Source organism: Acartia tonsa, chromosome 11 (genome assembly GCF_053477335.1).
Source record: "Acartia tonsa isolate MP-2025a chromosome 11, ASM5347733v1, whole genome shotgun sequence".
Classification (NCBI taxonomy): domain Eukaryota; kingdom Metazoa; phylum Arthropoda; class Copepoda; order Calanoida; family Acartiidae; genus Acartia; species Acartia tonsa.
In genome coordinates this window covers 47,094,842-47,118,769 of record NC_137270.1, presented here as the reverse complement: position 1 = coordinate 47,118,769, position 23,928 = coordinate 47,094,842, and the positions used below count along the sequence as shown (strand labels likewise).

General features: G+C 36.4%; 1 protein-coding gene across 2 annotated transcripts in view; it reads right to left on the bottom strand.

Annotated features, from left to right (window-relative positions):
• Positions 1-23,928, bottom strand: part of LOC145332755 (uncharacterized) — a 63,872-nt gene that overhangs the window by 7,441 nt on the left and 32,503 nt on the right. The window contains exons 9-13 of one of the 2 annotated variants that reach the window (XM_080177808.1): positions 12,844-12,931; positions 12,052-12,110; positions 11,160-11,235; positions 1,098-1,114; positions 927-1,007 (exon numbers count right to left, since the gene is read on the bottom strand). In XM_080177808.1, coding sequence (XP_080033934.1) covers positions 927-1,007; positions 1,098-1,114; positions 11,160-11,235; positions 12,052-12,110; positions 12,844-12,931 — 321 coding nt within the window. Of the gene's footprint in view, positions 1-926; positions 1,025-1,097; positions 1,115-11,159; positions 11,236-12,051; positions 12,111-12,843; positions 12,932-23,928 lie in introns of both variants that reach the window. The other variant, XM_080177807.1, reaches the window with a different exon arrangement.

Below are 23,928 nucleotides of genomic sequence, written 5' to 3'. Positions count from 1 at the left end.
CGAAATTGTACCAAATATACAAAAACTCGAAGAAAATGATTTACAAATATGGTTTATCAGGGAAAAGGCAATGTAATTCTGACAAAAAATTCTAAAGGAAAATTTCCCCGCAACCTCCTTCCCCTTTTCCTCCCCTTCTTACTCACCCCTCTTCAGTTACATGAAAAAACAAGATATACCCCCAGCTAACTTCCAAAGGTTTCGTGATTTTTTGTAGAATTGATTGTTAGAATAGCTAGGCCTGATGGTTTATGCATCTACAGTCGGAAAAAAAAACATGTATAGAGTAGATGCGCATATGTTTTAGAAATCTTTACTAAAAATTTCATCCGTCTATCTTCAATTATAGCTGAGAAAATCACATTTAGCCCTTATTATTACAGACAGACTTAATGACGTAGGAAATGTGCCTACTGTGGGAAAAAAGCTTAAAACCATTACAGGACTGAGGTGGATTCTTTAAAAAAATTTGCCCCACTAATCGCTTAGTGCGGCAAAAATGTTTTCGTGAAAAATCCACCAAAATCACATTAAAAATCTACAAAAAATTAAATGAAATCCTCACATGGTTATTAAAATTTTTAGATTTTTTATGTTGTTTTGGAGGATTTTTCAGGAAAACAATTTTGCCCCAATAAGCGATTAGAAGGGCAATTTTTTTAAAGAATCCACCTCTGGTAAGTATAAGCTCTGAAAAGCACATCCTAATCAGTTTAACGGTTAGCTAAATCTTAAGAAAACTATGGACGGACGGACGGATAAAAAATAAAAATCGTTCTTTCAGCATTTAGATATATGTATTAATAACTCCAATTAATTCTAAAAACTAGACCTTTTAATTGTAGCTCTTTGATCGAGTGAGCATTTTGATATAGATCATCTATTTTATGGATGTTGTCATACTTTTAAAAAATATAAAAAATCACCTTAGCAATCTCTCCAATAGATTTGCTGTTATAACCATGTTGTCCATAGGCTAGCAACCATCCTACTGCATCACACTCACATGGAAACTGGTTGTTATCTGACAAATAAGACAAATAAGTATAACCATGTTGTCCGTAAGCTAGCAACCATCCTACAGCATCACACTCACAGGGAAACTGGTTGTTATCTAACAAATAAGACAAATAAGTATAACTATGTTGTCCATAGGCTAGCAACCATCCTACTGCATCACACTCACATGGAAACTGGTTGTTATCTAAAAAATAACAGAAATCAGAAGTGAAATTTAAAAAAACTTTTTTGGCTTACTGCCTCACTAGAATCAGTGAGGCTCACAGTGAGGCAAAAATATCCCCACCTAATTTTTAGCGAGCCTCGCTGATTTTAGTGAGGCAGTGAGCCAAAAATTTTTTTTAAGAATTCAACTTAGGAAGAGGGTAATTTTTTAGTTAGTTTTTAGTCAAATGCTCTTATTAAGTCAAACTGTTCTTAATTGTGACCAAATTTTAATAAAAGAAATAGTCGTGATAAAGTTTGACTAACTGCTAACACACAAAAAAAAACGCAAAAAGGACCCTTTTGATTTACTTTGGGCAGATCCGTAATTATCTATTCATGGTTACCCAGGCAGAACTGATATATTTTTTAATAAGTGTATCTGTATCTTATATTCTTGATTTTATGACTTTGTCTGAATATTAATTCCTAAAATGAAAATATTATTATGTATTGTTTACTACCAATTTACGTTTATTCTCTGCAAGGTTAGGTTATGTTTAAAATACAGATTCCTTATAACACTCTACATGTGTTAATGTTTGTTTGTCCTACCGTTTCAGAGCTTTGCTGTTATGGATGCTGTCATCCTTTATGAGCCTTTATCTATAAAATTTTCCTTAATTGGCTTGCTATTGTTGTGCTACATATTAAACAAAGTTTTCCTCCTTTGATGAATTTTAAAAAGATCATTTATAATATGGAATATAACTTTACAAGAAGAGTGCAAGAAAAAATGTTTTTCATCATTTTTGCATTTTTACTTGATAATGACTTAAAATCATTATCATTTCATTGTCAACTAAAAGTTTTAAAAAAGTACAAATATAAAATTTAAATATTTTCATATTATTGAATTTTATTATTATTGCTACTCTGTAACTATATTGTCTGTCAAACTGTAAGCATTTTATTCAAATGATTATTTACAAATAGTAGTTATGGCTGACAAAATATTGAGAGGCTTTTTAAATCAATACTTTATTGTTGAAGTAAAATAAACACATTTCTTATATTATATAAAATAATGTAGACCAAAATCAAATTGGAGGAGAGAGAACTCCTACATGAACTGAAAATTCTCTCTGCGATGCCTCATATGGTAACAAATTAAAGATTGGAGAACCATTGTGCATGTCCTTAGAAGAAATAACTGGCAATTAAGATGACAAAATTAAGGACAAATACAGTTTATTGAATAATAGACATTTTGCTGAGCTAAAATGATATTTTAAAATTATTATTGAAAAATTAAAAATATTTCTTATACATACTTTGTTAAAGAGGCTTAACAGTTTTAATTATGCTTACAACTTATCATTTGACTACATCATTAATTTAAAAGATGCATTTTTGCTCAGTTTCACACAAAATTAAGTTTAACTCAAATATTTACTAGTAATTACTTTTCCCTAAAGATTTTGTTTTGTTAATATTTACATACAAAAACTCAATCTGTTAAAATAACACTCAATTAATTATACAATATATAGGGTCTCTAAATTTGAAAGGGCAGAGAGGGGCTAGAAAAATAGCTTAAAACAATCACAAGACAAAATAGCCTAAACCATCACAGGACTTATGTGGAGCTTTCCTAAAACAGAAAACTCAATTGGTTCAGTAGTTACTAAGATCTTCAGCTTCAGACAAAAAACCTTACTTTTTTTATATATTTTGCATTTTAAAAAATCTCTTTTTTTTATAAATTTTACAAACTAAAACTTGTTTTTATTTTAGTCGGATTTTAAACAAGCGAAAATTGAGTATAACCTTTCTTTCTATGACGCCACTATGAGCAATTTTTTTGGGAAATAAACGCGAATCTTGACTTTTAAAAAGATTTTTATCTTAACTACATATATGAGAGGATTGCTTACTAAACAGTTGAAAAAATTAATAAAACAAATGGATATAGAATATATGAGGATATTATGACAAGGGAGAAAATGTTGTAAATTTAGGTTGCTAGCATTAAACTCGCTTATAGGTCAGTTCGTTCATCCAGTAGGAGATGTAGATGGTGTTTATCGTTAGTTTAGCTAGCTGTGTGTTTCATTTTATTTGAGAACACACAAATCTGGTGTAAGATCCAAATAATAATATATCCTTTATAATACAAAGCTTAATATGTTATAATAAGACTCGTTTAATAATTTTGTAACTTTTTGTTAAGTAAATATATGAATGTATTTTCATGTATTTTTAAAGGTTATATATATGAAGTGCTTAAACAAAGATGACAATATACATACAAGCGAAGTACTACAAATAAAAAATAGAGATTTTTTAACATTGCAAATTATAATGTATAAAAGTTATGAAATATTTTTTTTATTTATTCATCGCAACGTATTATAGACAGCTTTCCACGTTTATTAAAATGAAAAATTATAAGATTATAACCAGTTTTGTTATCCATGATGGGCCGAAGGCCCTGACTAACAAAACCTGTATTAATCTTATGATTTTAATATTCGTGGAAAATTGTCTGTAATATAAGCTATTTATGAATTTTCAGTATGGCTAAGAACCAGTTCTAATCCAGCGGAAATTAATCAGTTTCAAAGCCATAATGAAAAATATTTTTATGCTTTTTAATTTCATATAAAAATTAATTTACATTATAATTTACCATTACAAGAATATTTATTTAAGCTCTTTTTTAAAAATGCAAGGACGTACAGCCATACAGAAAAACCCTAAGTTTAGAATAGCCCAGCATCAAATAACAGGCATTACATGAATTTTAGATTTTTACAGACAGTAATTTTAAGGGAGAAAACATTCTTAGATACAAATGATTCATTTTTTTTTCAGCGCATCCACTTTATATTTCACTTTGTCTATCATACATACTGTAAGACCATTAATCAAATAATGTAAAGATAAACTGTATCTTATCACGTAATAATATAGCCTAAAACCAACCCATGGCTTTTACTTACCCTCCTCGACAGCACAATTGGATCCAACTAGTAATTTGCATCAAACAAAGAAAACATTATGGCTTTTATTTCAAATATCACATCACTTAGAAGAAAAAGATATATCCACCCCGTGTAATAAGTACTAGTTTTTTAATATAAGTAGATGGGGGTACCATATCTCCCAAAAATTGACAGTTTAAATACTTCCTCCCAAAAATTAATGATTTGTTGAATATTTAGTGACTGCGGCTGAGGCTAACTGGGGTAAGTGAAGCAGCAAACTGTTGAGCCTTGCGGATGAATGTGGCTCCGCTGTCTGGCTGGCTGGCTGAATTTTGGATCTTTTAAACAACGCATAAGTTTTAGAAAATAAATTTGTATATAGAAATTTGTATTGAGGTGTTAAATAATCTTTTAGGTTAGAATAAGAAAATCAAATAGTTTGTGTGTGGGGGGGGGGGGTGTTAAAAAACCCTGTGAATTTTGATTTCGTAAGTTTTATCCCTACACAAGCCAGGGACGCCTATGCTTTTTATTTTGAGGAGGGTAAAATAATGTGTTTCATATGTTTGATTGGGGTAATCTAATGTATCTTTCAAAATTTTATGGGGGGTAAAATGAGGTTTTTCAAAATTTGAGTGGGTAAACACACCTTTACTTCCACCCTTGATCGTCTATGCAACAGATTTATAGTAAAGGTGTATATACATATAACTACCTGCCCTTTCCAAGGAACGTTTTCGTACCCTAGCAAATTCTTTTCTGCTACTTTGGTGTGTTGATATTCCCGAAACTATTGGTTGATCTTCAAAGGCCCAATTGAGAGACCTTGGGATGGAGACATACAGTTATTTAACCCTTTCCCCCTCTAGTGTTTTACTCTAATGTCTGTGTAAACACCCTTCCTGCACGCCCCCGGATTATAATATAAAAGAAGTGCACAATTAGCGCACAGAATAAACTAACAAAACTTCTGCAGAAAAAAAAACTTTCAAGTTTTTTTTGCATCATCTACTGTCAGTGAATTGTTCCATTTTATAACCTCCTCATTTAATGGTCAGTTCGTTCATCCAGTAGAAGGGGAGTTGATAGGTTAAAAGAGTGGAAAGGGTTATTTAAGCCCGCTACAAGTTTTATTTTATTAAAGAACATAATAATCTGGTATAAGATCCAAGAAATAATAAATCCATTGTACTATTCCCTAAATTAAAATCTCCTGGATCAAAAGGTGGGTTTATGAGAACGATTAAATCTAAATAAAAAGGATATTGTTTCTTTTTGTACTAACAATATAAAACATAAAATATAAAGAGGGGGAAAGGTAAAAATGAAAAACAAAATAAAGCTTTTAATTTATTTTATTTTTGTTTTAGTTTTTGCTTGGCTACTCTATAATTAGAATATCAAAAGTTTACGTAGTTATCATATAATCAAGGATGACAATATCCATAAAAGCGAAGATCAGAAGGAAGGACAAACTAACATTAACTTTTGCAGAGTGTCATAAATATTTATAAGCCGAAGATTAATGTGTCTCAACTCCTAAATCTTACCTAGTTTTTATAGGAATCATCATGCAAAGTTTGAAATCGATAGCACAATTCTTTCATACTTAAATGTAAACAGCTAATCTTTTCACACGGACGGACTGACCCTAATTCTGGAAAAGATTCACTTTCAAAAATGTAATTAGAATATTGTTTTGCTGATTGTTTGTCAACAAAGATCTCCAAAATGCTGAAGGTATGACAGTTTATGTCCATAATTGGACTGTCTTAGTATCATAAGTAACTGTCTACCTTATCGTCTAATTATCTATCTATCTGTATTCATTTCTGTCTACCTGTCGGTCAGTCTAACTGTCTGCCAGTCCGTCCATTTAAAATTTACAAATCTCATTTAATTTCTACTTCTTCTCTTTTATTTTTTGCATACTCAGCATATGCAAACAACGAAAAAAATCGGAAAAAATAACGAAACCTAAACGTCTTTTTAGATGTCATTGGGGGAAACACATAGTAAAATAACGACCTTTTATTTGCCCCCGAAATAATATTTTAGATTTATTTCCGTCTGTCCGTCCGTACGTCTGTCCATTAAAATCTCGGTAACCACTGAACCGGTCGGACTCTACTTTTAGGGAATATACCTACTGGTCCTGTGCTGGTTGTAGCCTATTTTCTTGGGGGGGTGGGACACCCCAACTCCAACAAAAATTTAAAAAATCCCCCCCCCCTATTTTTTCTAAATTTGTTTGAAACTTGTGGTGGCAGCTCCAGAGGTACTAGATTTTTTTAAAAATAATTTTTGGGGGCAAAGCCTTTAGAGGCTAGGGGCGAAGTCACTAGTAAATGGATAAACTATTTCTTAGTTGTTACTTCAGATTTTCATCTTATAAAGGGAAACATGTAGCTGGCTATAATAACGTCCCTCACCCACTTTACCCATCTCCTCCCCCTTCTACTGGATGAATGAACTGACCATTTTCCCTCTGCCATTACATCCACATACATTCCATATCCTATGATCCATTCTACCATAATTGCTATTCTGATAATGAATTTGAGACTAGAAAAGTTTGGCTATAAGTAAGAAAAAGAAATAGAGGGAAGGGGCGAGGCTATAAGTTTTATAAAAGGACATGTTTGTGTACATCATAAAATGTTATTTTGGTTCTTTACCACAAGTTGCTGGTTGAACCTTATAATACCCCCCCCCCCCCAAACCATCATTTTTATAATAAATAGAAAATAAGGTGGTTTATTTTTTCATATTTTAGTGGGGATGCTCGATTTCCACTATGAAAATAAGCTGACTTAAATAAACACTGAAACAAAAAACTACCTCTAACATAAAAGTATATGCTTATTGATCACTAAAATTTGTATTTGTAGAGTAGACAAAGGCCTTAATTATTTAGCATAACCGACAGACCAATGGACCATGTAAGGCATATAGTAGATTAACCGGATCTACTGCAGTTCACGGTAAAATATTGCTGGTAAGCAATATTTCCAAAAATCTATGAATTTTAAAGGCTGCTAGCTGCCAAACGGCTGAACGTACAGATCATACCTTGCACCATTTTAAGGCATAAGAAGGCCTACAAATAATCTGAAATAGCCAAGATCCAATTATGCACAGGGAAAGCTTCACTGAAGAAAAAACGCGTAAAATAGGTCTTTTTCGCGCATTTCTCTGCACTTATGATTATGCATTATTGATTTATGGCTATTCCAGATTATTTGTAGGCCTTCTTATGCCGCTTAAAACAGTGTGCTGGCATGATCTGTACGTTCAGCCGTTTGACAGCTAGCAGCCTTTAAAATTCATAGATTTTTGGAAATATTGCTTACTAGCAATATTTTACCGTGAACTGCAGTAGGTTCGATAAACCATTAGTGTAATAAATCTTCACAAAAAATGAACCTGATTTACGGACGGACAATTTGAATTAAGTTCGCCACAAATAAAAAAATGTTGAGGGGATTAAAAGTTGGACAACTGGCAAATTTATTGATTCTACTAAAATGTTTTCTCCAAATATCTTATCAGAAAATAGAAAATTCAATGTTTGACCCTTTTTACTTACACTTACTCTTATTTTTAGTAGCGAATCTGCTATTTGATTAGTTGTCTTTGTCTGTCTGTCCGTCTGTCTATTTATAATATAATTTTTAAACCTTTCACCCACCCTTCAACATATAAACAAGGGAAAAAATACCAACCTTCTATAGACTACAAATAGTGATTGTAATGATTGGACACTCAACTTAAGGAACCAACCAATCAAAATTCAATAAAGTCTCTAAAGTTTTCAAGTTAAAGAATTAGAAAACGCCATTATATAACTGTATAATAAATAATGTTTTCTAGGACTATTTTGTCTTTTTCATTAACCTCAAAATATATTTATATAAAATCTTCTAATCAATTGTGCTGATCAAAGTTATTGGTTAAAAAGTTTTGTCACCAATAGTTTATAACCAACTTTTTGTCAAAAACACAGTGTCTGTATTTTTGCTAGTGGTAAAGTTGCAGCACCCCAACCAACTCATCAAAATCAAAATATTAAATACCCAAAATTTTCAAGCTAACTAAAACGTTGTTTTACAACTTTAGGTATCATTGTAATTTAAAGATCATTGTTCCCTTCCCTCCTTGCTTATTATGTTCAGCTTGTAACCTTTTTTTTTTGATGATATATGGATCATGTCTTTTGAAGTAAAGTCAAAATAACATCTAATGTGGATACAGTTCCGCATAATAAAATATTAGCATAGCTTTTTTTTTTAATCCAGAAAGAGAGAGAGGGGACAAAGAGCTGTTTATTACACTATTCCCAAAAGATTAATACTAACGTTTTCTTATTTGTTGTCTTAACAACTTTTGGGACTTTAGTGAATTTTGATTGGTTTGTTCGTTTAGTTGAGTGTTCCAACGTTTCAACCAATAATTTTTATCTAAAAAGGGATAATTTTGTGTATCATAATTGGATGTACATCAATTTATTTGCAATTGTCTTATCCCTTTAGATCCCTGTTTATAATCACAGATAGTCACAGGGTTCACAAGACTGTCACAATATTGAAGTCTTATCATATTCATTGGATCAAAAACTTTGGGTACTTTTAACTAATTTTATTCTAAAGTGTCGAAACTTTTCAACCAATAATTATAATCTAAAAAGAAATAATCATCGTTGGGAAACATATCAATTCATTGTCCATAATCTAATCCCTTAAGAGCCCTTAAAAGGCAAATGCATTAAATATAGGAAATGGACAATATGTGCTGTTGTAATAATTTGCAGATCTGATAACTTTTCTATCTGCAGAAAAGTATGCATGCCTCAAGATTAATATTCTCAACAACAATATTTGTCCCCTTTCTTCAGCTGATATACTTAGTGAGGGATGGGTCATTGGGTCGTTTATATTACACTAGTCCCCAAAGTCTTATAATAACGTTTCTCGTATTCATTCGAATCCGGTGGATAGGAACCGGTTCTCATCCATACGAAAAAACTATGTCTAGCATCGTATTATATCCAGTTTTCTACGAATATAGAAATGTACAATCATAAGATTAAAACTAGTTTTTTTAGCCGGTGCCTTCGGCACCACGGGGCTAAAAAAACTAGTTTTAATCTTATAATTGTACATTCTATATCCGCGGAAAGCCGTTTATAATACGATACGAGAAATAACTATTTCTTATTGATTATTGCTTTGGGGACTTTTTTCAATTTTTTTTGTCCACATGTTTTAACCACTTATTGTAATTTTTAGAACTGTAATTTTGTGTATCATCATTGGTGTTGTACATGAATTTATTAACTATTGTCTTATCCTTTTAGATCCCTGTGATATACCAGAAGGATAGGTCAATGGGTGGTAAATTAATCTTTTTACATTTCAGTAAAAGAAATCCTAATTGATATATCATTGATTGGATGTTGCACCAAATTTTCATGTACTCTAATAAAGTGAACCTTGTAGCGGGCTAAAAGAAGGCTATACCAATCCTCCCCCCTTTATCCTATCTACTCACATAATACTGGATGAACGGACTGACCAATAAATGACAGGGAAAATAGCAACCTAACTTGACAAAAAGTTTTCTCATGTCATAATATCCACATATATTCTACACCCATTAGGATAGGTCAATGTATGATGAATTGTTCTTCACACATTTCAGAAAAGGAAATCCTCAGTTTTTGTTTGCCTTATCATTCTTACTAGAAGATTCTAAAGCATCTAGTTTATAATTTCTATCTGTCAGACAGTCATTCTACACAAATATGAATATTATAGCCTAGTTCACAAAAGACATAGGTCGACCTCTGGAAATTTTAGGTCGACCTAAAGAAGCTTTAGGTTGACTGAATTCATAAATGAATTTGTTCAGAATAAATCGGTCGACCTCTAAAAGTTGTTTGTGAAGTGGGCATAAAACATTTTAAAATGCTTGATTAGGCTTCGGGTGTTTTTTTTTCAACCATTACAAAAGTAATTAAGGTTTTTTTTGTCTAAAGCTTTAGATTTCAAAAAACAATTCAACTGATTGAGTTCTTTTTTTTTAGGGAGGCTTAAAATAGTTTCAGAGATGGTTTTAGAATATTTTATTTTTAGATTTCATCCTTATATACTATATAGGATGGTTTAAGAATATTTTCCCTCCACTATGAATGTAGAATCTCCAGGAATTAGGGCTTAGCTGCTAGTTACCAAAACATTTTTTGTTGGGGGGGGGGGGGGAGGGGGGTAAATCATATTCGCCTCACCGCCCAAGGTTGCACGCCTTTGCATCCTAAGCACATCTAATTTAATATAAATACAGGTTGAAGTTAAACTTAAATGAAAATTAAATTATAAATTAACTTGTAATATGTGTATACCAGGAATAGAGTGATATGGGAAAGAAGGATAAAATAAAATTTTAAGTAATTGTATCAATTTTTTTCTTGGAAAAATATTATTTTTCACTATGGCACTAAGATAAGCTTTTGGTAAAGTTGGTTTAAATGACAAAATTAATAAAAGAGAAAAATATTTCTCTTATTGTCCACGAAAACATTAAAAAAAATAAAACTATATTTTCCACTACCCTCTTCCTGAAATCCTAAGCTGGGTAAGTTTAATTAAACTTAACCTTATATATAATTATGTAAGCAATTCAAATCTTAGAATTTATCTAGCTCTCTATCTATCTATCTTTTGTCTTGTCTGTCTATCTATTAATCTATCTATTAATCCATCTGTCCACAGGGAGGAAGGGGACATTGGGTTGTTATTGCAACTGCCCCCAAAGTTTTATTTTTGTTGGCTAAACAACCTTGGAGACTTTTAAGAAATTTTGAATGTCAAAACGTTTCAACCACTAATTGTAATCTACAGAAGGGGCAATTTCGTGCATCATCATTGGGAATGTACATAAATTTATTGGCCATTGTCTTATCCCTTTAGATCCCTGTTCTATCTATCTATCTACGTGTTTACTAACCTATATCAATGTAAGAGTCCTCCTTATGAAGTTTATCAAATGAGGGCATTGCCAAAGAACCAAAGGGTAGAACTGGGTTGGTAATCATTGAATTAATCTTTACATTTAATATTATTGGATATATTTTTACTTGGATCTTACACCAGATTATCATGTACTCTAATCAAGTGAAACTTGTAGCTAGCTAAAATAACGATTACCATAATCCACCCTATTTATTCTACTACTGAATTAACGAACTGTCCAATAAATGATGTTCACGTTAGCAACATTATAGGGTTGGATTTGTATATAAAACTAATACAGTTGATTCCAAGAAACAGTGCAGTAACTCACATTTTCATACGGAATTAGCCCATATGGTAGTTTGTCGGCTTCCAAGGAGATGTCGTGTTCGAGTCTGATATCCATGGAATCAGTTATATATATGATACAGTTAAAGGTCACACTTTTATTCTCTAGGGATTTGATTTTAGAGATGCCTTGCTTATAATATTGTACCTTGTTGTCCTAGGAATCATGATACCAAAAAGCAAATTAATAAGAAAATTATCTCATACAAATAGTTGTTGTAAAATCTTTTTAAAAAATACATTTTTAAATGGAATCACTGACTTTCTTGCAACGATTATAGAGTTGCTACACTTCCTAAATCATACCTAACGGTTACAGGAATAGGCATGCAAAGTTTAAAAGCAATAGGACAATTCTAAACATGTCTAAATTAACGAAAAGAGCTACTCTTTACGGACCAACGGAAGAACCCACCCTAATTATAGAAAAAAAACTCTGCTTTTAAAAACACTTTAGTAAAAGTATTTTTTTATATATAAAAATATTTCTTGAATGTAAATTATTATGTTTGCACGCACGATTTTCAATCATTTCCTGGATCTGAGTAGAATTTATTTTCTCGGAATACGAATCCTGTCAGCTGGCTTTTTCCACCTTCTAAAATAATAAAAAAGAAATGTTAAATAGATTTCTTAAAATTCGCTCAAATTGTAAAACAACCAATAAAAAATAGCATGCATAACATTAGGCAACTACTCTGAAAAAATAGTAGAGTAACTCAATAATTGCTTAATTTTGAAAGCGCACTGTAAAGTTTGGCATGTTTCATGAGGGCCATTTACACCGTTCCACAAAATTCTAGGGTTGTGAAAAGGGCAATATAGTTAAGCTTTAATGCCTCTTATTTTAATTTTTTGATCTATCAATCCTGGAAGCAACAGTAGCCATCCAAAATCATGGTATATTAAAGTAAATGAGATAGTAGAAAAGGGATTTTTTCAAGCCATCCACACCCCTTGCCCTCTCCTCCTCATAATAGGCTAATATATATTAGAGCCATAACAATATGCAAGTAAAAAGACCACATAATAAAATATTGCAAGATATATTCTGTCTGTTTGTACCAAAAGATCTCTCTAACTGGTGAAATGATACAGTGCGAATTATAACTATTTTGGGGGAGGGTACCAACACCCTCACAAAAAAACTAATCTCATCAAGCGCCAAAAAAATATTTCTTGAAAACAGCTGAGCTTCATAAAATTAAATTACAATCCGCTAGAGGCAACTATGGGCATATCAGCTAGTTTTGAAGAAACTGGTAAAAAAATATGAAAAAAAAAACAAATTGCCCAGGACTTCAAATTGTATAAAAATGAAAAATTGTTACCTGGTGGAATTGGTTTCAGATCAATGAAGGGATTGCCACCAAGACTGTTGAAGGTATTCCCCTGGATGTCAGACAGAACATATTCAACCTTAAGTATAAGAATGCAGACATTGTACTACATATTTCACTACATTATTTTTCATTTTTAAAAGTATTCATCTAGAATGGATGTCTTTTTTGTTAATTTAGGCTTGTTAATTTTCCTATCAATTTTGAAATTTGTATTGTAATTCCTGTAGTAGTTAGGTATAATTTAGAAAGAGTAGCAACTCTATAATTATAACCAGAATGTCTGCACATCCATTTTAAATATGTTGATTTTTATTTTTTAACAACAAAATTGGATGTATTTACCAAATTGATCAGATTTTTATAGTAATGATTCCTAGGACACCAAAGTATATAATTAAGTCCTAAAAATGTAAATATGTCTGTAAACAACAAATAAATGTACAATTTTGTTTGACTTTTGTACATTTATATTCTGTTTATTCAGTTCTGACACTCTACAAGTGTTAATGTTTGTTTGTCCTACCATATCAGCTTTCGCTTTTATGGATGTTTTTGTCCTTGTTGAATCAAATTTATATTGTGAAAATTATCTATATTACATATAAAAATTTTGAATACGATTAATTAAGTAGTCAGTTTGAATTGCATTAATAGATTATTTTGTTTACTTTGCTACATTATCATATAAGGTCATTGATAAAATTTATAATATTTGACATTTTGCATTTTGCATTTGGATCGCTATTACAAACTTGCACCCTAACTTTTTGTTTTGAATTTATTACTGTAGGTGAGGTAATCAAATTTAATGAAAATATAATCTTAATAAAGAAGTTCATAAAAAACAAAAACTTTTAATGCATTGCAAATTTAAAATGAAAATTTGTTTTTATTATTTTGCCATTATGGTACTACAAAATTGACAAAGTTAATTCTCAGATTATGTTATTTTTTTTTCTTGTAATACAAAAATTTCAAATTTGGACAGAGTATTATCATAACTAAAAGTGTTAAAAGCTGTTCAGATTATATTTAAATGCATAAATTAACATCAAGATTTATAAACACATTGACTCATAAACAAGAATAGCACATTTAAAATTGTGTTGCTTAAATTAAAGATCAGCTAATTTCAAGTATGTTTTTATCTGTTTTTTTTAAAGTTTAGCACAAGTTTTTTGTAACACTACTGAAAGATATTTCAATTTAGTTTTATTTAGAATAATAAAGTTGCTTCTTGCTGTGAAAATGTCATCATATTCTGTTCACATTTTTAATGGTCGTGTATTTATCAAGGTTTTTCTTCTGTTTTAATGTGTCTGGTCTATACAAAATGCAAATATGTCTCAACACCTTTTTTTCTAATTTTATTTTGACGTGTTAAAATTGTCTAATCATTATCATACCATTCATGTAGATCCTTGTAGAAATTCATTCTATTGATAGAGTATATATAAAAGAAGACAATCCCTCTGACAGTTAAGATTTAATTACAAATAATCTTTATAATTATTAATTATCTCATTATACGAGATTTTACATACATATAAAGTACCAAAGGATTCTAGTGACATATTCAGAAACCATTAATAAATCCATTTGAAATTGCTGAAAGTTTGGATATTTTAGTGCTTTTGTGCTGTAACTTAAGGTAAATGAGTAAAAAGAGATGGGAAAGAAGAAATGATTTTGGTGATTTTTTTACTTAAACTTGTTTTGTCAGAATTCTGGTCCCTTGTCCCTTGATGTTTTAAATGCAGATCAAAAACATTTTATGATTATCCTTATGGGTCGCAAAAAGGCACAGGCGATTTTAGAGTCACTCTTAGTCTAAAGATTATAAAAGTGTAATTTTTAAGTGCAGAGTTTGGATAAAATACAAAAATACCAATGAAAAAAAAAAGACTAAGACCTTAACTTTACCCAAAAATCCAGGGAAATAAACAGAACAATTTTCCAGAATGCATTAAGAACCAGGGGTAGAGGGATAGACAATATGATAATTATGTTAAGTATAAGGCCATTTGGTAATTTATTACACCAGTCACCAAAGTTTTTTAATAATGTTTTCTTGTTCGTTTGCCTAACAAATTTGGAGACTTTTATTGAATTATGATTGGTTGGTTTATTATGTTGAGTGTCCAAATATTTCAACCACTATTTGTAACTTGTAGAAGGGTTAATTTTTTGTATTAACATTGGAAACGTGCATAAATTTTTCGGCAATTGTCTTATCCCTCCAGGTTCCAGTATAGGTCAATTGAAGATAAAAAAAACATGAATTTTATATGTTTAAGAATCTGTATCCCTAAATTTCGGATTGAGCGCTAAGGTTAACAAAATTTATTTGCTTTTCTGCATTTTTATCTAGAAACAAGGATGACATTATTCTTAGAAAGAGTAGAGAAAATAACACAATATTCTACATACTTTACATAGGTCTTGATATCCGCTTGACCGATTGGTCCAGTATTTTCATTGAAGTTTAGAAGCGGGTAACTCCTAACTATTACTTCACCTAACCTAATCTAAAGTAAGCATATAAAATACATTGCTTTAAAAAAAAGTTTTGATTTTTTTCAAGATGCAATTTATAAGGGAGACTGCCAAAAGTCGCTGTGTAAAATTCTTGGAATTTTTATTACTTGGATCTTACACCAGATTTTCATATTGTCTAATAAAGTAAAACTCGCAGCGGGCTAAATTAATAACGATTCCCCTTTCCACACCGTTTGCCCAATACCTTCCCCAGCCCTCCTACTGAATGAACGAACTGACCAATAAATATCGATGCCAGCAATCTAAATTGCCGAAAATTTTCTCGTGTCATAATATCCTGTATATATTATATTCATTGTAAAAATGCACCGCAATCAGAGTTATTTGACATTATAAGTGGAATAGACACGATAGGTCAAGCACAACAACTATAATAATAAAAAAAACAAGGATGACAACATCCATAAGTAGCGAAGCACAAATTGTGAATGGGAATACGTACAAGTAGATTTAAAGTGTATTTATTAAATCAAGAATAGATTTATTGGAGAAAATAAACACGAAACCTTGTTTTATTTTGTATGATGAAGACGGTTAAAGTAAATTACATTCTAGATGCACATAACAATGGGAAAAATTATTTGGAAACTGAATGCAAAAAAGTTTTAAAATTGGACTAAAAATACCAAAGATATGGGGAAATATGTCAAACATATAAAAATAGCCAAAAACCTGTTAAAGGCAGTCTGACCGCCATTGATGTTTTCTTCAAACGACAGGAAATTTAATTTTGATATCTTTAACTGAAAAATTTTCGAAAATCGGACCATAAACACCAAAGATATGGAGAAAAATCTAAAAAATATAAAAATAGCCAAAAATCTGCAAAAAGGCAGACTGCAAGTCATCGTTGTTTTCTTCAAACGACGGGAAATTTAATTTTGATATCTTTAACTGAAAAAATTTTGAAAATCGGACCACAAACACCAAAGATATGGGGAAAATTTGCAAAATATAAAAATAGCCTAAAACCTGCTAAAAAGCAGTCCAACCGCCATTGATGTTTTATAGTTAATTGTGCTCCTTATTGATGAGAATGTTGTCAAAAAGTTTCAGCTTTCTACCTTTTATATGAGCCGAGAAAATCACGTTTCCCCCAATTCATTAATTACGGACGGACAGACGGACGGACGGACAGACGGACGGACAGACGGACGGACAGACGGACGGACAGACGGACGGACAGACGGACGGACAGACGGACGGACAGACGGACGGACAGACGGACGGACAGACGGACGGACGGACGGACATTGTGAATTATAGAGTAGCTTCGCTACTAAAAAATGAAAAACTATTGAAAGATTGTAATTGGTTTATAAGTCTTTTGTAGTATTAGGTTTTTTGTAGGATTTGGCCTTTTGTAGCAACTATAATTATTATAGTATAGTATAAATAATATATAATAAAGGTTTAAAGTTAATCTGTGAAATTATACAATAAAACAATACTTTTTTTTATTAATAATGATCAATGATCATTTGTCAAAACGCGAAAAAGTAGCATCTAAAAAAACTTTTTTTTTTATTTAGGTCTCTAGGGGAAGTTGAGGAACCTCCCCCAAAATTGTTAAAAATCTTACACACACATAGACATCATGTTAATTGTAGATAAGGTATCATATTTCACGTAAGTCCAGTATGATATCAATAACAGCAATACCATTTGCTTCTCAATATTCAAAGTATGCGAACACAGTAATAGTGTCTGACTGATTATGACGTAATAAAAAAAATTAGCCAATGAGAGGCCGTTATTGACCAATGGTAAAATTTATAGTGGCCTCTCATTGGCTAATTTTTTGTGTTACGTCATAATCAGTCAGACACTATTACTGTGTTCAAAGTATGCAGGTATCAATTTAGATTTTAGATTTTCTTGGAGGTTGAGCATCCACTTGGAATAAATACAATAGGGTTTGAATACGCATTTTTTCAGTATGGCATCGTATTACAGGCAATTTTCTAAGAATATTAAAATGAACTGGTGTTAATTTTATAATCTTATAATATTTCATTTTAATATTGGTGTAAACACGTCTATAATACGATGCGATTAATAACAATTCTATATTAAATAAGGGTTTTACCACCCATGCTAGAAATATTCTTGCAAGAATTTAATTTTGTGTGAAGTAATAAAAAGCATAATGATTCTCCTGAGACTATTATCTACTTAATCAACAAAACTTTGAACAATACCTATAAGACTTTGAATGATACCATCAACCCTCCCCCCCCCCCTCAAGTTGATTTTGGCCAGTTGCTAAAAATATTTAAATTGTATTTACTATTATTTTTTTCAGTAGGATCTCGATAACACAAGTAAAATTGGTCTACAATTTACTGAAGTTCTTTGAATAGTCAATGACCATAGTTTAGGCTATTTTTCTAGGGGAAATGGATTATTCCTGTTATCTCGAAACCTATATGTGTTTTTCAGTTGTCGTTGGGGGGCAAAACATCGTAAAATTTACGAACTATCCCATTGCCCCTCAAATATTATTTTAGATTTATTTTGCTTGTTGGTTATACCTTATTCCTGTAATTAAATAGCTAACCCTAAGTTTTTCTTTTTTAAAAAAAATTAAGTTTAAAAAAATGAAAGAAAGATAAAAAATAGAAAAAGAACAGAAAACTACGAAATTTTAATTAGGCTTTTATTGTACAATACTAGATGCTCTTTGAAAAATATCACACAAAAATCAGCAATTTATGTTAATTAGCAGCTTAGAAAATCAAATTTCTCCTGTATCGTCATTGTCTGACAGACGAACGGATAGACAAATGGAATTATAGATTAGCCTAACTACTACAAAAGGGGGTTATTTTTCGCGTTACTACGTAAGTTTGACGTAAATTACCGAAAAGTTTTCAAGATTAAAAACACTTTGGAAAGAAAAACAATTTAGTGCAAATGACGAAAAATTTGTCTGTTTTGATTTGTCTTACTGCTTGACGTAATTAACAAAACAACAAGGATGATTAAGTCTAATAAAAGGGAATTGGCAGATTTTTAAAAAAAGTTTTTGGAGGATTTATAAAATTATAAATAAAATTCTAACTAGAGGAAAGAATAGAAAAACCTAAAACGTATTTTTTAAGGATTTTTTTTATTTAGGAATGATTTTTTCATCATTACTAAAATAAAAATATTTATATTTTGCCATGTTGTTAGCGATTAGAAATAATTCATATCTATAATACAAAGTAGAACGATGTCTGTCTGTCCGTCTGTCCGTCTGTCTGTCTGTCTGTCTGTCCCTTAAGATCTCGGTAACCACTGAACCGATCGGATTCTACTCTTCAGGGTATCTACCTATTGGTCCTGTGGTGGTTTTAAGCTATTTTCTTGGGGGGTGGGACACCCCCAACCCCCCCAAAAACCAAAAAATCCCCCCCATTTTTTTTTTTTTTTTGAAGGAGATTTTCGCCATAATTTTTTTTTTATCACCTCTTGGTGCAAAGACCCTAGAGGCTAGGGGCGAAGCCGCTAGTCTATAATACAAAGTAATACGATGTCTGTCTGTCCCTTAAGATCTCGGTAACCACTAAACCGATCGGATTCTCCTCTTCAGGGAGTATAAATACTGGTCCTGTGGTGGTTTTTGCTATATTCTTGGGACACCCCCAACCCCTCTCAAAACAAAAAAATGGGTATCAAAGCAATAATTTACAGCATAATATCCCCTCAACATTCCGATTAAAAAATGATGTAATTGCATGTTTTCTTATTATTCTATAGTTATATTGTGGTATCCGCCGAGGATAAATGGCAGACACCGGAGTTCAATTAGATTACGGCAGTGTGACAGACGTGGACACCTTACTATAGAGAAGCTACGCTTCTCTAGCTTTCACTAGATAATGATCAACATCTATTTTCAGTTGTCACTTTATTGAAGGGTTAAGAGATACTGAAGCTATATACAACAAACAATAATTACATGGATAGGAATAAATAATCATAACATAAAAGCATAAATAATACATATACAATGGTCAGTTTGGGCAATAATGATTCCCCCATCCCTGGAAAGGGTGGGGGAGAATTAAGAATACAGTTAACCATAATAAACATGACAGATTCAATCATTAATTCTAAGCGTAGGGAGGGGGTCACTAGACCCCTTCCCCAGGACTCGGGGGAGGGCCATTTACCCTCCACCGAACCCCAGATCAGGGGTGCCATAGACATGGCTCACGGTTGCCGAATACCACAACTCTCCCCTCGGAAGGCTGGGAGGTGGTTTCCCTACCAGACTTCCGACAGTGGTTGAGGCCTTCGGCCCGCTCCTTAGGGCTAAAGTATATACAAACGATAATGATTCAATGGAATCCTAGTGGTGAGTATCTTCTTAGGGTTGATGGGCTCCCAATGTGGGATAGAAGGCAGAGGCTGACTTGGGTTGGATACGTTGGTCAGCGCCGGCAGGTATCAGGTTTGCTGGTGGCACAGTTGTTGCTGGAACGGTCAGCAGTGGGGCCTGCTGGTTGTTGTTGGCAGCGGCTGGGGCACTGGCTGCCAGGTTGATGGTCTGAGCCGCGGCCTGTCCTCCTGAGGGGCCGCGGGGTCTGCCAGAGGGCGGTCCTGGCCTACCTGGGCGGTCATGCCCGCTGTCAGTTGATTTCATAGACACCATTTCCTCGGCTGCTTCCCTGCCGATGGGAATGGCATCCCAGTCCACTGAAAAGTCCCGGGACTTGGCATGGTTGAGCCTGGCTCTAGCCAGCGCTTTCCTATATAAAGCTGGATGGTACAGGAACACTTGTGATATTGCATTCAGGGCTGCCCGGACTCCTCCCTGTGCTGCTGCCAGAGAAATGATGGTTAGGTCCCCCAGCAGTTTGAGGATCAACAACAGCAAGCACAGTATGGCTGCGCCATCTCCCCACTCGTGGATGGCTTGTCTAAATCCTGCCCAGACATCCAGGGCTGCCTCTCCTTCCTCCCCCAGTCGGTCAATGTTGTAGGACACTATCCCATGGTCTCCTGTGGCCGAACAGCTGCCTTGCTGAACGCAGGAGCCATAGGATAGGCCGGTCAGCATGGCACTCTTGTATGCTGGGAACGCCAGCAGTTGTTGCCAGTCGTTCAACTCAGCCTGCGAATACAAACCGCCTGAACTGAAGTCATCTAAGGGTTCTGTCAACAACTGCTTAGGCGTATGCAGCGGGGGTGGCCTCTTCTTGGGAGCAGGGGTTAACTCTATCCAGCCTTCCTCCGCGTGCACAGTCAGGGGGTAGGTGGAGGAGCAGGGAATCTTGGTGGCGTGCTCACTGTATACCCGTGTCACAGCGTCTACAAAACCTGTGGGCTCTACTGGCACTTTGTCCCAACACTCCTTGTGTTCGCGGACAACATACTTGTGCCTTTGGCAGGTCAGCTGCAGCAGGATGTCTCCCCTCAGTACCGAGAACGTGCTCCCCTGGACACGCACCGGGTGGGCCGGATCTAGTTGCTGGAGCTTCCAGCAGTTGGCCGCTACTTCTTCTGCTGCAGTGCTTTTCATGCGCGTTTCCAGGGTAAACCCAATATAACCTGCATGGATCTGTGCTTGAAGGGGAACGTCAACATCCCTGGCCGACACTCTGGGCAGCGCAGCCGCGGCTGGGTCAGCTGCCACGAACAACGCTGGATGGTTGGTGGCATGGGCCTCGAAGTCGCAGTTCACAATCGAGGTGGGGTTGGTCATGTTGATGAAAAACTGGGCCTGATGGTCAACCAGATATGCATCCATCACCAAGCTGGGCTGGAGGCTGCGGATCAGCCTCAAGGGGCAATCTCTTCCCAGGTGGTCCCACACGTAGGTTGCTTCCCCAGTGATGCAGGACAGCTCAGAATGGGGACACTCTAGGGTCAGGTGGTCAGACTGGGACTCCACCCCCCCATCCTCCACCACATAGGTCTCCTCCTTGACCAGCAGCCGCCGCTCCTGGAGCACTAATTCGTTGCGGTATAGCTGGCCCTCAAAGTGGACGTCCTCCCCCTCGCAACCCACCCCCTCGGGGCTGTTGACGAGGGCGCCCACCATGTCGATGGTGAAGAACAGGGGGTGGTTCAGCTGGAACGTCAGTGGCTGGGTCTTGCCTGGCAACGTGTATACTCGGTTCCTGGCCAGGTCTCGGCACTCTTCTGGGTCTATCTTGGTTGGCCTCATGAGGGTGGGGACCGAGGTCACCTTGAGGTGACCCCATACCCCACACCTGAATGTCCACTGGGACACGGTGAGCTGACAGCTGAACCCAGTGGTTTCCCTCACCTTGACTTGCTGCAGGACGTGTACTTCATGGCCCAGGGGCACCTCCTGGTGTAGGGGCCCCGTGTCACACATCTTTTCTTTATTGTAAGACGTGACATGGGTGGGGTTGGCACAGTCCCACCCCACCAGGACGTAGCTGGTTGTAGGCCACACGGCTGCCAGCAGGAGGCCCCACAGGACCATCCACCAATGGGAGAGGCTTCCAGGTAACCACCTTCCTCGTACACGCGGCTGGGGATCTTCAGCTCTGGTCACGGCTGCTTCTTGGGGCTGGACACGGCTGGGCTGCTCCTGGCTAGATACAAATTTCCATTGAGCGTTATCTGCATGCGGCCGAGGCACCCCGATACCCTCCCCAATGACAGACTGGCAAGCGACTGGCACTTGCCTGGGTGTCGGCTCCCCTAGCCCTAAGTGCTCCCTTCCCTTGTCCAAGGCATGCCCAGTGGCATGGGGCTGAAGTGCATGTGGCACAGGCTCGCCCTTACTCACTGCCCTCCCCTGCCCTAGGAACTCAGGTGCATGTGGCACAGGCAAGTCCTTATTTTCCCAAATTTCAATCTCCCCAGCCTCAGGTGCAGGGGGCACAGGCAAGGCTGGGTGTTTACAATATTTTGGATACAACACATTTAACAAATTCAACTTATCCTGATGTTGAGCAGCTGGGTTCCCTTGGCTGGCAGGGGGCTCTGGATGGCATGTAGCTGGACTCTCCCTGCAGGCTGGTGGCGCTGGCTGGCATGTAGCTGGGCTCTCCCTGCAGGCTGGTGGCGCTGGCTGACTGGGGGTGACGGGTGTCACCCCTTCCTCTGGGACCGCTGGCTCGTTCCAGGACTCAGGTCTCTCGGTGGCGGCGACGGTTGTCGCCCCAGACATCAGGTTGGAGGCTGGCTCGTTCCAGGATCCAGGTATCTCGGTGGCGGCGACGGTTGTCGCCCCAGGCACCAGGTGGGAGGCGCTGGATAGCACCCCCCCATCATCCCAGGTGGCGACGCCGGGTGGCGTCCCATACATCGATGCAGAGGTGCTGGCTAGCACCTCCTGCCTCTCTCGTTCAGCGGCTGCCAGGGCCTCCCCATACACCGTCTCGGGGACGCTGGGCAGCGCCCCTCCACTCTTGCTGGGTAGGCTCAGTCGGGCAGGTTCCATCATGTTGAGGCTAAAAGGCTGGGGCCTCAGCACCTCTGGCTCGGCTATGTTGTTGGGCTGTATCAGCTCTGGCCCCAGATGGTTAAGACTGAAGCCTAGGCCAACCCGGTTGGGTTCAGCCGCGCCGCCCAGTACGTTGATCCTAGCTGGGACAGTCCCAAACTGCGGCATCCCATCGGCTCGGTCCGCAGCTCTGGGGGCGGCTGCTTGCTGTGGTGGTGCTGGGGGCGCGCTCCCTTCCATATGGGCCACTCTGCTGGGCTTCCCTGGAGGGGCACCCTTGTTGGCGGTGCGCCTGCGGCTGGCTACCTGGGCCCAGTCGGCTCTACAATCGGCCGCCGTGTGACCGTCATAGTGGCAACGCTCACACTTGGCAGAACGGTCACGGCGTGGCTGGGTGCGTCTCTCCTCTAGGCTAACTTCCACAGGCGTTGGGCAGTCTCGAGCTCGGTGGCCTCTCCCCTGGCAGCGGTAGCAGCGGCCTGGAACCTTGTCATCTGGAGCGACCTTCCCCATCTGGTGGAGACCCGGAGCCAAGGAGCCAATCTCCATTGGCTCCGACTCGTCATATTGGGGCAACTGGATGCAGGCAGATCCAGTCAGCCCGTCGGTCGAGTCCACTAAGCACACACCTTCCTTCAGCTGCTTAGTAACCATGGTCACGGTGAACATGGCCTTACGAGTGTACTCAGGTACACTCGTAATTTCATGGTTCATCATGAGGCGTTTTACGTTGGCGTTACGAATTCCACGATTTAATTCGTCCACCAACAACTCAAGATCCTCATGGTTGTAGGCGTCCCTATACAAGGCGCACTTAGTTGATATGTACGCTTGTATAGGTTCTGTCGAGTGTTGCTTGTAATCCCTAAACGCTTGTTTAAGCGTTTAGGATTCAAAAGCAGGGCGAAATAGCAACTCACACTCGGTCTTGACCTGTTCGTAGGTCAAGGCTTGGCCTGCCTCGCCAAACAGATGGGACGCCATTTCCGCCGCTTGCCCTACCAGTGACAGTAGTAGGGCGTTGCGGCGGTTGAGGGAATCATGAGGTGGTACGCGGTAAGCCGCCCATGACATCTCAAGTCTGCGGATATGTGCCGACC